This window comes from Parambassis ranga, chromosome 15, assembly GCF_900634625.1.
Source record: "Parambassis ranga chromosome 15, fParRan2.1, whole genome shotgun sequence".
NCBI classification, from domain to species: domain Eukaryota; kingdom Metazoa; phylum Chordata; class Actinopteri; family Ambassidae; genus Parambassis; species Parambassis ranga.
Genome location: NC_041035.1, coordinates 11,186,839 through 11,199,998, shown reverse-complemented (window position 1 = coordinate 11,199,998; position 13,160 = coordinate 11,186,839). Strand labels below are relative to the sequence as shown.

Here is a 13,160-nt window from a genome sequence, read left to right as displayed (position 1 = left end):
TTCCCCGTGAGGAAAGCAGCTGCAGGGGTGACAGGCGATGCTCAACATGAATATGGATCACAGGACTAAAGATCTGGTAACTGACGCAACTGCAGTTTCGCTCAAGCTGGTTCAAAAGCAGGGACACTGGTGGTGATGCAGATAAAGAAAAAAAACATGAATATAGATCGGCTTAGATGAAGCCCAGTCTCCTGACAACTGTCTTTATAATACCAGGAATGACTCTAAATCATCACAGCAAACAGTGAAGAAATCAAAGTCGTCGTAAACTACAGGTAAATGAGAAAACAACAGCATATGCTGCTTATTAAATAGTAAATCTCTACACTGTTATGCTGCACAGGCACCTACTGTAGTGCTGTGTTGAATCTGTGTTACAAAGCTTCCAGGGATAGAGTGGATTTCACCAGCAGGCTTTCATCTGATGACTACATTTCACACACAATACTGTACCAATAGGCTCACTGAAACTCCGCAATAGCACAGTTTTTTTGCCCGAGCCCTCTCGTTTTCTCTACCCCCTGAGGTAGCTTGACACACTTTCATGAATTAGCTTAGACAAGACGGACGGCTATTACAGCTGCCACAGCAGATTTGGCTGAATCTAAAAGGTCAGAATTAGCATTGAGGGAAGCATACAAGAAAGTCCTAAAATTGTTCCCCAGATTAAATTTTAACATTTTAATATTTCACAGCTGCACACTTTTGCCTCTTACATCCACAGTGCTGGTATTTATCCTCATAAAGATGGATTTAACAGTTGCTTTTTTTAATAGGGTGTCTATAAATGGCAGTATAAGTTTCATATGTGCAAACATTCAGGTGTGCACCTTTAAGTAAGAGGCCCTGCAGGCTGCAGTTCACCTGCTTTAGTGATGGAAATTACTTAGCTCTGCTGTTTTGCAACAATTCACAATCGAGTCTCAAAGCAGCAATACAGGCAGCAATAAAACTGTGCTTCAAACATAGTAAACCATCATGTGAATAACATTAGAAATCTGGTTGGCATAGTCAAAAAAGTAGAATCCCTTAGGCTATGAAAATAAACCTTTAGCTTAAATGTGGCTCACAGAGGAATGGCATTATTGAGCCAAGTGAATGAGCAACAGCAGCCACAGGATGTTAGCGTTACTATTCATAACTTATTTTCCTATGCCTTAAAACCATTTTCCCTTCTGGTCTCACCTCTGCTGCTCTCTTAAAATGCAATTACCTACTGGCAAATTTACAGGAAAAGAAAAACAATGACTTTTGACCATAGGAGCCGTTACTGTGAATGTCAAACTGACGCTGCACAAGCGCCTGCTGAGCTACCGAGCAGAGGAAATATAAAGAGAGATGAATCACGTTATTCTTTTGTTTTAGAGCAGCTCGGGGTTAATAAAATGTGTGGATTCATGAACAGCAGAGAGAGCACAGTGAATGGCAAATAGACATGTTCCAGCACTCAGAAAAAAAAAACTCCACGCCGGAACCACAGAATGCTTTTCATAGGTGTTACTGATGAGGAAGTAAGAAGCAGTCATTTGTGTCCATAAACAGAAAGAGCGCTGCGGGAAAAACAAACACTTCAACAAAGGCTGTTGAAAAGCAGTGTGATCTGGACTGAATTTCTCTTTTTATATTAATGATTGCTTTGCAATGACACTAATTAACTAAAGTAAACTAAAACAGCCTCAATCATAACTATGTGTAGTATCTGTACGAGGAAACAACATCTGGCATTAGGAGCTCAAATACGAGTTAAAGCTTAGACGATATGCAAACTTCTTAATAATGAGTTACAAACATTGCTCCCTAAACATCAGGTTATAGTCTTTACTTCCTTTGTCAAAACCTGCTGACTACACAAAGCAAAGGTTCAGTGATTCGGGTCTTGTCCTAAATCTAGACAAACCAATTGAAAGTTTCCACTGGAAATGGAACATCCTGTTATTAACACTTCTTTCTAATAAACTAGTTAACTGCTAACATCATCTGTTGTGCTGGAACACAGTGTGATTCACAGTTTTAATGTCCAATTTCCAAGCTAAATAAAATGCAGCATGTATAACTAATGGCAGCTAATGCAGGAGATTACAGAGACTTCAGAGAGGCAGATGTGTCATTTTCAAACTTGTAATCTTCAGCCGCATTCAACAAGTGACTCAAGAGATACTGCACCGATGTCTAAATTCTGTGCACTTTCCTTTAAACCCAGTGCTCTGAAACACTTTGTCAGCAAGGGCTGTTTGTCTCCTCTCATGAAATTGTTTTGGACATTTTTTTTTCCCCTCACAGCAATTGTATTTGTCACAGGAGTTCTCTCTGGTTTCCATTAACATTTTAAATGGACTCTTGTGCTTCTTTCTGAATTTTCACACAATGGATTTAAATGATTGGCCCAAAATGTCAATTTCCCACTAAAAGCAGACTTGAACAAATAGCCTGGTTAACCAAAATGATATAATCGTAAGTTTGAGATGAACCATACTGTGAGAATTAGTTTTAAAGTGTGTGTTTGTTTAGAAATGAGGACCTGAGGATCTGATGTTTCACCACATGCCCTCCACTGCTCTTGTAGTAGCTGTTGGCATTACTGGTGAGCATATATGACATGTCATATGTGTATGTCGTATATCTTCAGCTGCCACACTTACCGAACTCATCACAGATGCTTTCATTCTGCAGCAGGGTGGCGTGTTCGAAGGTGTCACGGCAATACAGGATCCTCGTGCTTCCGTCCAGCGCAGCGATGCCACCCAATGCCAGCACCGTGTGGTCTATGAGCAGGGAGGACGGCTGCTCTCTGAGCCGCGCCAGAACCGAGCGGTAGCGGCAATACTGTGGATAACTGAGGACTAAAACCTTCCGTCCATCCTCTTCCTGGCCTGAAAAACACACAAAAACCACATACAGAGTTAGAAGGTCCACAGAGATGATAGGCAGAGGTTAATTTAACACACGGAGTGAAATAAGAAACATTTTGTTTTTCAAGTACTCCCATAAGTGTTGTAGAAAATGGTAACACTTCAATTTTAGAGAACACATTTACTTTTGCTTCAGATCTGACTTTTAATTACCTACTGAGACAATATACAATAATCTGGGGCATCTACTGTGCTGTGAATATCCTCCTGTACATCTAGGCCGGCGGTGGGTATTTTACCAATGTTATTTATTTTTATTAATCTTATTTATAAATAACTTTAAAAAAAAATAAAAGCCTATTTTACTTTCATTCATTCTCAATAAAATAATTGGTGCTTTGACCTGTAAAACGCTGGTTTCCGTCTTTCTTTCACAACATATTTTGTCTGTGTGTATCAGGAAACGCATCACTTCGAGGAAGCAGGTCACTCAAACGTTACCGTTTCATTGTGACTTTAAATAGCTTTCATAAGAGTTTCACATCCTTTCCTTGTAGTAATAATACATTTCAGCAAACTGACAGGACGCCTTGTCACATCCACTGTACAAATATATAATGCTTGAAATGCATGATGTGCACAGCTGCCAGGGTGACTGCAGGAAAGTCAAAACAACCCTTGCTGTACAGAATTACCTGTTTTTTTTTTCAGCTTTAAGGTGGGAAATTCTCTAAGACATTCAGGCCAGGCAGGAGTGCACGGCTAATGGCTGACTGTTAAGTTAAATTAAAAAGCTATATGAAAATGAGTGCAGACTACGGTTTAACAGTCAGGTAGTAGAGATAGGCTACCTCCTGATACAGCAACACATGTGTGCTCCTATCTCCTACGTGGGTGTGTGATTAATATTTCACTGACTGTGTGTAAGTTTCACAAATGCATTATCACCCTGTGACAGCTAACTGGCAAAGAAATCTCTTCCGTTATTTGGAGAACCTCAGGACAGGAAGCACAGACTGAGCTGACACAATAAACTGCCATAAAAGCCAGGAAGATAATGCTGATACACAATCAAACTGTTAATAATATACTGACACCACGAAAGAACAAAACTTAAGACTCCAGCCTGCCCACATATTCACCATGACAACGTGCTGACGTTCAGTAAGCCACATTTAGTTTAGCAGGTAAAATGTATTAATTGAAACTGAACACAAAATACAGATAGAGTACTGTGTGTACTGTATAGATTACTGTGATAAAACCTCACACATTATTATAGGGTGACATAAAAGAGATAAAATCATGCAAATACAATGTAGTCAGAAAAATAGCACAGGTCCATACAGGGAAATGAATTCACTACAACCTACTGTACCAGATACACTTACAGGACATAAAGTGCACTGGAATGTCGTTTTGCATTTAATTAGCAACATGTGTTTATCACATTTCCTCCTGTGTAATCCAAGCCTCACTGATGTTGTGTGACTAACAGAAAGTTGGCTAGTGAAGCTACATGTTACAGGTGGTGATTTAAAAAAAAACAGCTTTTATGTTTAATTAGCCTATAACAAAATGATCCTACCACCTATAAAACAGAATGTACCTATGACTGAGTGCACTTTTATTCTTCATGGAGCAGGCACTGGTTAAGTAAGGGAAGGCATTTCCTTGTTTTTAAAGACAATACAGGACGGAGTAAATCTGCAGTTTTACCGATCAATAAACACTGTAGCTATAAAACCCCTTGGAAACAGACACTACAACACTACATACACAATCCGACTTATGTAACATTCAAAGTACAATTTTTTATGACTCATGACTCATCAAATTAGAATGATCTCTACTTTAACCACTTCCTATTCGAGTTAATAAAAAGTGTTTTAAATTGTGTCATTTATTAAAATATGCAAATATTTGAGGATCTTGATGATGATGATGATGATATTGATTAATGGGTCACCAAATATGAGGTGATTTCATAAGACATAACCTTAAATAGCATGTAATATTGTGTCCCTGTAGTATTACCTAAGCATCTTATCTGAATCTAATCTTATACTGTGGTGATTATACGACAGTAAAACCACACATAACCTCGGCACAGTTAATACAAAGGTCAATATTGCATATTGAACTGGCCAATCACAGCTTGCTGACAAGCAAGTGTTTCTTAAATAACACTCACTGTCATGTTTTGCAGACTCTCCTGCTTGTATAGACTGTTGTTTGAAGTAAAATGCAAATATTTTTCTAGCTTACAAAGCTGACGACATGGTCCAACAGTTGATGAAGCAGAGTCGGGCAGTTTGAAACAAGATTTGTACATGAATTATTCACCGTCCTGTCTGCTTTTACAAAGCCCTTGGACATGACATTCATGGGAATTTCTGCTGGTACTATAAGTTAATATTTTAAGGGTGGCTAGTTAGAAAGCCTTTCACCTTGCCTTTTTGAAGAAGGCAGATTTACTGATTTGCAAAATGCATATTCCTCTTCCTGAGCTGGAGCAGATAAGGTTAAAATGAAATTGCAGCAGAAACAGGACAGAAGGACTCCATTCATCACATATTTACAGCAGCTGCTTCCCAACAAGTAGCATAATTAGTTCCACTGAACTCAAATGACGACCACTTCAAAAGAAATTATTAAAACCGTTCAGCCAGCGCACACGTTCATGCAGACAGCATATGCCACAAAGGTGCCACAAAGCCCACAGATGTATAAACCTTCATATTCCTGCATACAGCAGACCACACATTTATCCAAGATTGCAGCATTTGTCGTACGCAATTACAGCGCAGAGATAGAGCAGGCTTTGTTTCCAAATGTCAGGGATTTATTGTAAGCGGTCACCGTCAGACCTGCTCTTTCTCCCAAGGACTCTCACAGCATTTTACTTGATTAGATTCAATTTGGAGAGAGAGCTGCAGGGCATTAATAACTGTACAAAGGCATTGTAAAGTATGCATGTCAGTGTGCGTGTGTGTGATGGTGCGTGTAATTGTACAATGAGTGTATGTACACTTTAAAAAATTCTTTTGTTCCAGCAGCACGACCTTTCAAAATAAAGGACGTCCTTATCTTACTGTAAGCTTTCTAATTGGATGGGGCTGTGGCTGTATCACTGGAGAGCTGGAAGACACTGTGAGAACAATTTGTTTCTCTCTCTCTCTCTCTCAAGACCTCTCTTCAATATCTCTTTCTGTCTGTCTGTCCTGTCCTAGTGGTGGTATAGAGCGTGTTGATCAAACAGCTGTGCTGCGGCAGATTATTTTCAGAACACGCTGTAAAGCTGCTGACCTCATAAACTACAATAGTGTCAGGGTCATAACAGCTCTACAGGACAGCTGATGTTATGACCACTAAGTCACTGCAGCACTCAATAAATTCTAATACTTTACAGCATAGAGTAAACTGACAAAGAATACTAATAGTTAAATACTTTAATAAAAGGGATAGTTCTGTTTCTTTGAAGAGGGCTTTGAGGAGGATGGTACTTATCTATAAGTGAGTGTACAGTAGATTGTGGTTGGCACAACACTGATTTGGAGAAGCAATGAACTGCTATGGATGGGGTGCAGTTTTAAGTGTACACTATATTTAGAGCATAAAGAGTATTCTAGTATTGTTATCATCCTTTTACGCAGCCATCAGGCAGGATATTCTGCCAGGGAATTTGGCAGTTATATCGATCTATGCACTCTTGAAAGCCACCAGACGCCATTGATAAAACACTTATTTTAACCTTGCAGAGCATGGCAGTTGCTGGTCTACTGCTGTGGTCTTTTAATGCATTATGTCAGACCGAAGCTGACATAACACACCAAAGTCACAATCACACAAATAAATTGCCTAAGGAAGGCAGGTAAACTGCAGCGTTTCTCAACTGACTCTAATGGCTTAAGGGAAAACCAAAAACAGTACTAGATGTTAAGGGTTATGTCAAAGAATATGTACAACTACAAGAAAGGATATAGGTTATACATTATCACATAATACCCATCTGTCACCCAGCCTTTTACAATGAGGGACTAAAGCTTTCCTAAAGTCACCAGACTCATTAACAAAAGGAATAGTTTTACATTTATCAATTAGTTTTCTGTATGGACACAATTCAAAATGTATTAAAAGTAAATTACTTCTTTTGTTCCACTGGAGTCTGGTGGCTTCAAAGACGAGGATAAACAGAGTTTGTCTAAAGTAAATATGTGAACATATTCAGAGATGATTGAGTTGTTTTGAGGCAACAGAGCAATAGCTTGTTTTATTTTTTCTACAAATATAATAGACTATGTGTAAGTACCTCATACCACCCCCAACAGAAAACCTTTGCAATGTAAGGGGCACAAAGTATGACAGACATGGCCATTTACAAGCCAAGAGAGCCCCTAATGAACAACACTATGAGGCACATTACAGCAAATATGGCATCCAGTTTTTCTAGAATTTAACTCATAGAAAAGGGTCTCCTGCTGGAATTCCAACTGCTCCTTTTAACCAGAATACAGGTTAATGACAGCAGCATGTGGTCTTAATTTGTCTTACTGTCCTACATTTCCAAGTCAATACATACAGTACATACAAAGTTGCCTTTAAATTTCTTTAAAGGTATTGGCAGGCTGGTGGTTCCAAGCATCTCAGAGAACTTGTCACAGTTCTTTTGTCTTTTCATGTAATCCCACACTGACTCCAAGGTGGTGACATTTTGTTCTTCTCTTCAGTTAAGTTAGTTTTTTAAAGGCTCAGGCTGTACACTATGTTTGAGGTTGCTCTGCCGTCATGACAAGACACAGATAAGCATCTAAACCTCTAAAGTATGTCAAAATGCTTGCACATAAAGAAAATAATTCATTCACTACAAACAGGCTGGGAAGACAGACATTCTGTGCATATGTGCGTTTCAAACTACGATTTGGTGATACTGACATTCTGCACTGTATAGTAACTGATACTTAGTTTGGCAGCCACAAATGGAAATGCTTGTCCTCCTTATGATTTGAGCTTAGAAAGACCTTGATCAGCTTTGTTATGACTGCCTGCTTGTGCTTCTACTTAGAATAACATTTCTATTAGCACTGACTAGTTGAAAAGACCTGTAAAATGCTACAAAATGCTCTGCCAAAAGAGTGTTTTAAGTAATTAAATTCTCAAACATACTGATACAACAGAAGGTGTGATAACATTTGTATTGTAAGTCTGAAAAGCAGAACTGTGGATGCTTTAATATGGCTGAGTGACTCAAGTATACTGCATTATATTAATACTACCAGGAAGTGACAAAGGCATGGCTGGATGCATGGCTGAACCACATATGCAAGTCGAAATGCACACACAAATCTAATTTTTACATTTCAGACAGAGATGTTACATGACTGCAGCAGGAGCGCAGGATTTTATTGAACTGGTTGGTGCAACAATGTCAGAAGCAGCGATTAAAATGGATGTTTCAACTCATCGTTCTCAGTCCATGAACCTCTGACAATTCTATAAAACATTCAGTCTGCAGAACTCATTTGTAGTTTAAATACCTTCAACATGACATCAGTCAGGAAGCATGACATGACTGAACGTTTCTTCCTTTATTTTAATTTGTAAGTGTAACCATTAAGAACAATGTATAGTGAAGTCATACAGTGAGCTGCTACTGTTGTATAATAATGATACAGCTGCTGCACAAATTACCAGAGACGTGAACAATGAGTAGTCACATTGCAAACAGGGCTTCTGTTTGAATCAAACATGTAAAATAAAACAACTGTACAGCAGATGCTGTGTCTCCTTCTTAAAGGGCAATACTGCTGCTTTTTACTTGCGCTGATTTCCTGAAAAAAAAGCCATCGTTTTCTTTCCACAATGAAATGAACTTGCAGTTACATAAGCTTATAATACTGATGAAAGTCCATCACCCAGAAAAAAACATTTCAGCTTTGAAAGCATTTTTGATGCAAAACATAATGACATTCTCATCACTCTCTTTTTGCAACATGCTGTTGTCTGTCTTCCAAAACTCTGTTTTCTTTTAAAAGTGCCCATCAACAAGTTGTTTTGGCAAACAACTCTTCGTTCTTATGCGTGACCGAAATGACCTGCACACATTGTTACACAGAGTTTGTGCGACCAAGCTGCTCAGCAGACACGTAGCTCCCATCTGTTAAAATTAAAGTGTCATAAACCTACAGAAGCTGTTTTTGTACATGGTTGTTAACAACCTTATTTGTGCTGCCGTAGCTTGACATTTTAACACAATGCCTAAGGAAATCAACTCACTTTTGGAACCTCAAGTGGCCACTCGAGAAACTGCATCCCCAGAGCTGGCCACATGGTTAAAATGTGGATAAATAAGATAAGGGAAATACTGCACTCCTGCATCACACTGTAAGTGACACTGCAGAAGTCCAGAGTGGACTGGAAAAGTCATTAGCTATAGTGGCTGTCATGAGACACTGTACACTAAAAATAAGGACCTCAATCTACCTCAACATAGTAAAAACAACATCTTAAAACACATGTGCATCATAAAAATGACAAACTTATATTTAACAGCACAGGACTGAATTTTTTTTTTCCTGGTAAACTTCACTTTTTAGAAAAAAAGGCAAGGACACTACTGTGTAGACTAACTGTATGAGAGAAACATGAGTGGTAGTAAGTATGATGAGAACAACTTTATAATAGCAGAAAAATGAAATAATATTTGGTATAATTACACCAAAATAAATTATAAATTTCCAAGATAAATTACTCATCAGAATCAAAATCTCAGAAATACTGCATGAAATTCAGTAAGCTGGGATTGAAGCATCTGCTCTGCTGGATGAACAGCTATTGCAGATGAAACATTGATATTGAATTTCAAAAATAAAATGCTGCTGCATCTCTGAAACATTTTTTTTGGAGAATGTCTGTAGGGCCTTTGAATGTTCAAAATAAAAACCAGTCCTAATATGAGGGCAGCTGACAGTTAAAAGCAGATCTGAGCCGGCTAATTAAAAAACCAAATGTGACTCATGTAAACTGTGTCATTTACATTCACCAAGCTTAAAAATATTCAAACTGCCCACAAGCTCTGACAACATCTCTCAGGCAAGTGTGCTCATTTGTCTTGTCACAGATTAGCAGGAAAAAGCTGAAAAGCATTACTCTCATGCTCTCTGTCATCCGCTGTAGTCCTTAAATCACTCACTCGGCCTCAAATTTGCTGTTGTCAACATTTCCACATTATCTGCTCGGCCAAGGAATTTACTGGATCCCCCTGCTGCATTTGTGGGGTTGGCGAGAAATGGTGAGGCACGTAAACCAGAGCCAATAATGTCACTTTCATATTTTTTTACTCTAATGCTAACACCAAATTATCAAGCTTTAACAACCAGCAAATAGCACCACACTGGTAATAAAACAGAGGGGGAAATAAAGTGGGGAAAGCATGGGTTCTTGTTTGGTATTCTCACTTCATGCTGCACTCTTCTCCATGCTCTGTATTGATCTCAAAGGTTGCCCTGTTTCCATTTAGCCTTTCCTCATAATATATAAAACACACCTCTGATTCATCTACCTCCCTCTCACTCTCTCTCACTTTTCAATGAGAGGACGTGACACTGAGAGGGGACCGTATAAGCAGCAGCAGGCGCCCGATCTGGCTATTGGTTTCATGTTATTGAAACCTGACCAATAAAGCAAGAACAGCATCTGTCAATGACACCGAATGGAAATGATGCATGTGGGTGTCAAATTTTTGAGACGGCCGTGTGTGTGTGTGTCTCCAACAACAGCACAATTACATAAAACAATGAAATATATTTACTGAAATTACATGACTCATCTGCTTATCCAATCTGTGAATGACTACACTATCTTGGATAAAACAAAATGTGCGAGAACATTTCGCTAATTGCAATCTAGTCTTTGCCGTAAACAAAATCGCATTAATCACGCAGAGGATGCAGCCTTAATAAATCACTATATTTGAGTAAAGGAGATCACACAGATGCTAACACTCTGTTTATTTTGTTGAAAGGCAGTAAAACTGGAGTGATATTTAAATTTGTTTAATGGATCTGCACAGAATAACATACTGTGTTTGCAAATGACTCAGTGGCCGTCCGTCATCAGCATCACATCAGTCACACAAACTCACTCCACTCTCCCCTGCTCATTATATCAGCTACAAGCTGTGATAACACAAGCACACAAACACACACAATCTACACAACACACATTCTGCCATTTAGACGGATACTCCTACTAATCAAACTGCACTGTGGTTCAAAGCAGAACGTTAAGAAATTATTTCATTATCAGTATGATATAAAGGCACTGAAATGGACCATTAGAAATCATTAACAATTACAATACACTGGATAATATGAAATTATCAACACGCTGATGCTATTGTCTGTTCCTTGATTTTAACCTTTATTTATCCAGGAAGGGACCCACTGAGACTCAGAAGGAAGTTTGGTCAGAACAGGCAGCAGTAAACAATATAATGAGCTACAAATGAGACATAAGGGGCTCGAGTTTCAGGAAACCTTAAGCAGTCAGTGTTGTAAAGTATTTGACAACAACATAACTTTACTGAGGAATCACATTTCACATTTTTCTGCAGCATACTATATTCAAAGTTGCAGGTGCAGGATACACAAATGCTTTTTTTTTTAATGCGGCAGGAAGCCCTAAAAACCCAGTTTACACTGCCTGCATAGCAGCAAGGGCAGGCAGACACAGTTAGCAAATAGCTACTGAACACAGTGGACCATTTAGGAGCTATGGGGGAAGATGTTTCTTCTAAAACTTTTCTTGTTGACCATGAAAGCTATGCCAGTTTATATCTGTATTTGCCAGCCAGCAGCCAATAAGCCAAATTATTATCATTTTTTCTGATCATCTCAAATTATTAATATTACTACTTGATTTTCTGCACCTGTAAATTCAATATAATTTCAGTTTTTGGCATCTTAGCCAAAGACACTGCATCATTCCAGCAGCACTTACACATAATTCCTTCACTGCTGGTTCTTATACTGAAAAGATTAAATATAATTAACTATAACAGAGCCACTAGTTTTTGTATTGTGCTGTTTACTGAGGCTGGTTAAGTACTGTACACACACAAGTATGCTAATACCACCATGACATGGGTATTAGCAAGAGTATTATTTAAAACCAGCAAATTACTTTAAGGTGGGTCAATGGATAGAAGAAACCATATTTATTATTCACCTTATTTGATACAAATGCAAAGAGAGGATATGTGGAGGAAGGACATTTTGGGGAAAATGAATCAAGTGTGCTGTGCAGGAATTCCTACATAATGTATTAAACAAATCTGGGGAACAGATAGGTGGAGTACGCCTTTAAGAGATATCTGGCTTTTATACTCACATGCCTAATATTCTAAGAGAATCATATTCTCACAAAGGGCACTGACACCCAGAGGAAATGTTCCATTGAAACTGTACAGAGGGCAAAGAGAAGGAGGGAGTAATACATAGAGAGAGAGAGCCCTCCATGCATGCTGGCTCCTGTTCTTAATTATAGTAAAGCACTAAAGTGGCTCATTCATTTCAGTAGGGTGGGGCAGTGGCCTGTGACAAAGAAAAAAAAGAAGAAACGTTTATATAATTTTCACCTCAATTTATTCAAGTGTTAGGCACAAGGATTGAGGACACACAGCTATGCATACAAAAACAAGCGCACACACACACACACACACACTAGTAGTTACACACTCATAATAGTTACACACACACAAAGACTGAGAAAATTCAACTTCCTTCAGCTTAATTCTATCCCAGATGTTCTTGTGGTTGACAGAGGTGGGGGCGATAGCCGCGCCACATTTAAAAAAAAACACCCATATTAAATGTTTTGAGTTAAACAGAGAAGAGAAGAGAAGAGAAGAGAAGAGAAGAGAAGAGAAGAGAAGAGAAGAGAAGAGAAGAGAAGAGAAGAGAAGAGAAGAGAAGAGAAGAGAAGAGAAGAGACAAAACAACACAAGCACTTTCCTCCAGTTGATTTATGTGATTCTATTACATTAAACATTCTTTCCCCTGAGCAGGCTCAGCTCCCTAGCAACCATCGCTCGTAGCCCTAATGTGTCTGGCACAGAGCCAGGGAAAGCTGCCTGCCTTATTGATTGCCAGATTGAAAAGTTTGCATTTAATAGGTCCTGTAATACATGAAGGAATTATTCTGAGGGGCTCCATGTCAAAACCCTAAATTGCTTCTTTTGACTATCAAAAAACAAAGAGGGGCCTCATAACAGATGAGCTTTTGTGCCTAAAATGAAATTATACGCAGGAC

At 38.7% G+C, this 13,160-nt stretch overlaps 1 protein-coding gene across 1 annotated transcript in view; it reads right to left on the bottom strand.

The window, feature by feature from the left end:
- Positions 1-2,622: 2,622 nt before the first annotated feature.
- The window catches only part of LOC114447646 (AT-rich interactive domain-containing protein 5B-like), a 30,691-nt gene continuing 20,153 nt past the window's right edge, over positions 2,623-13,160 (bottom strand). Inside the window, exon 4 of the mRNA XM_028424035.1 lies at positions 2,623-2,870. Coding sequence (XP_028279836.1) covers positions 2,623-2,870 — 248 coding nt within the window. The remainder of the gene's footprint in view (positions 2,871-13,160) is intronic.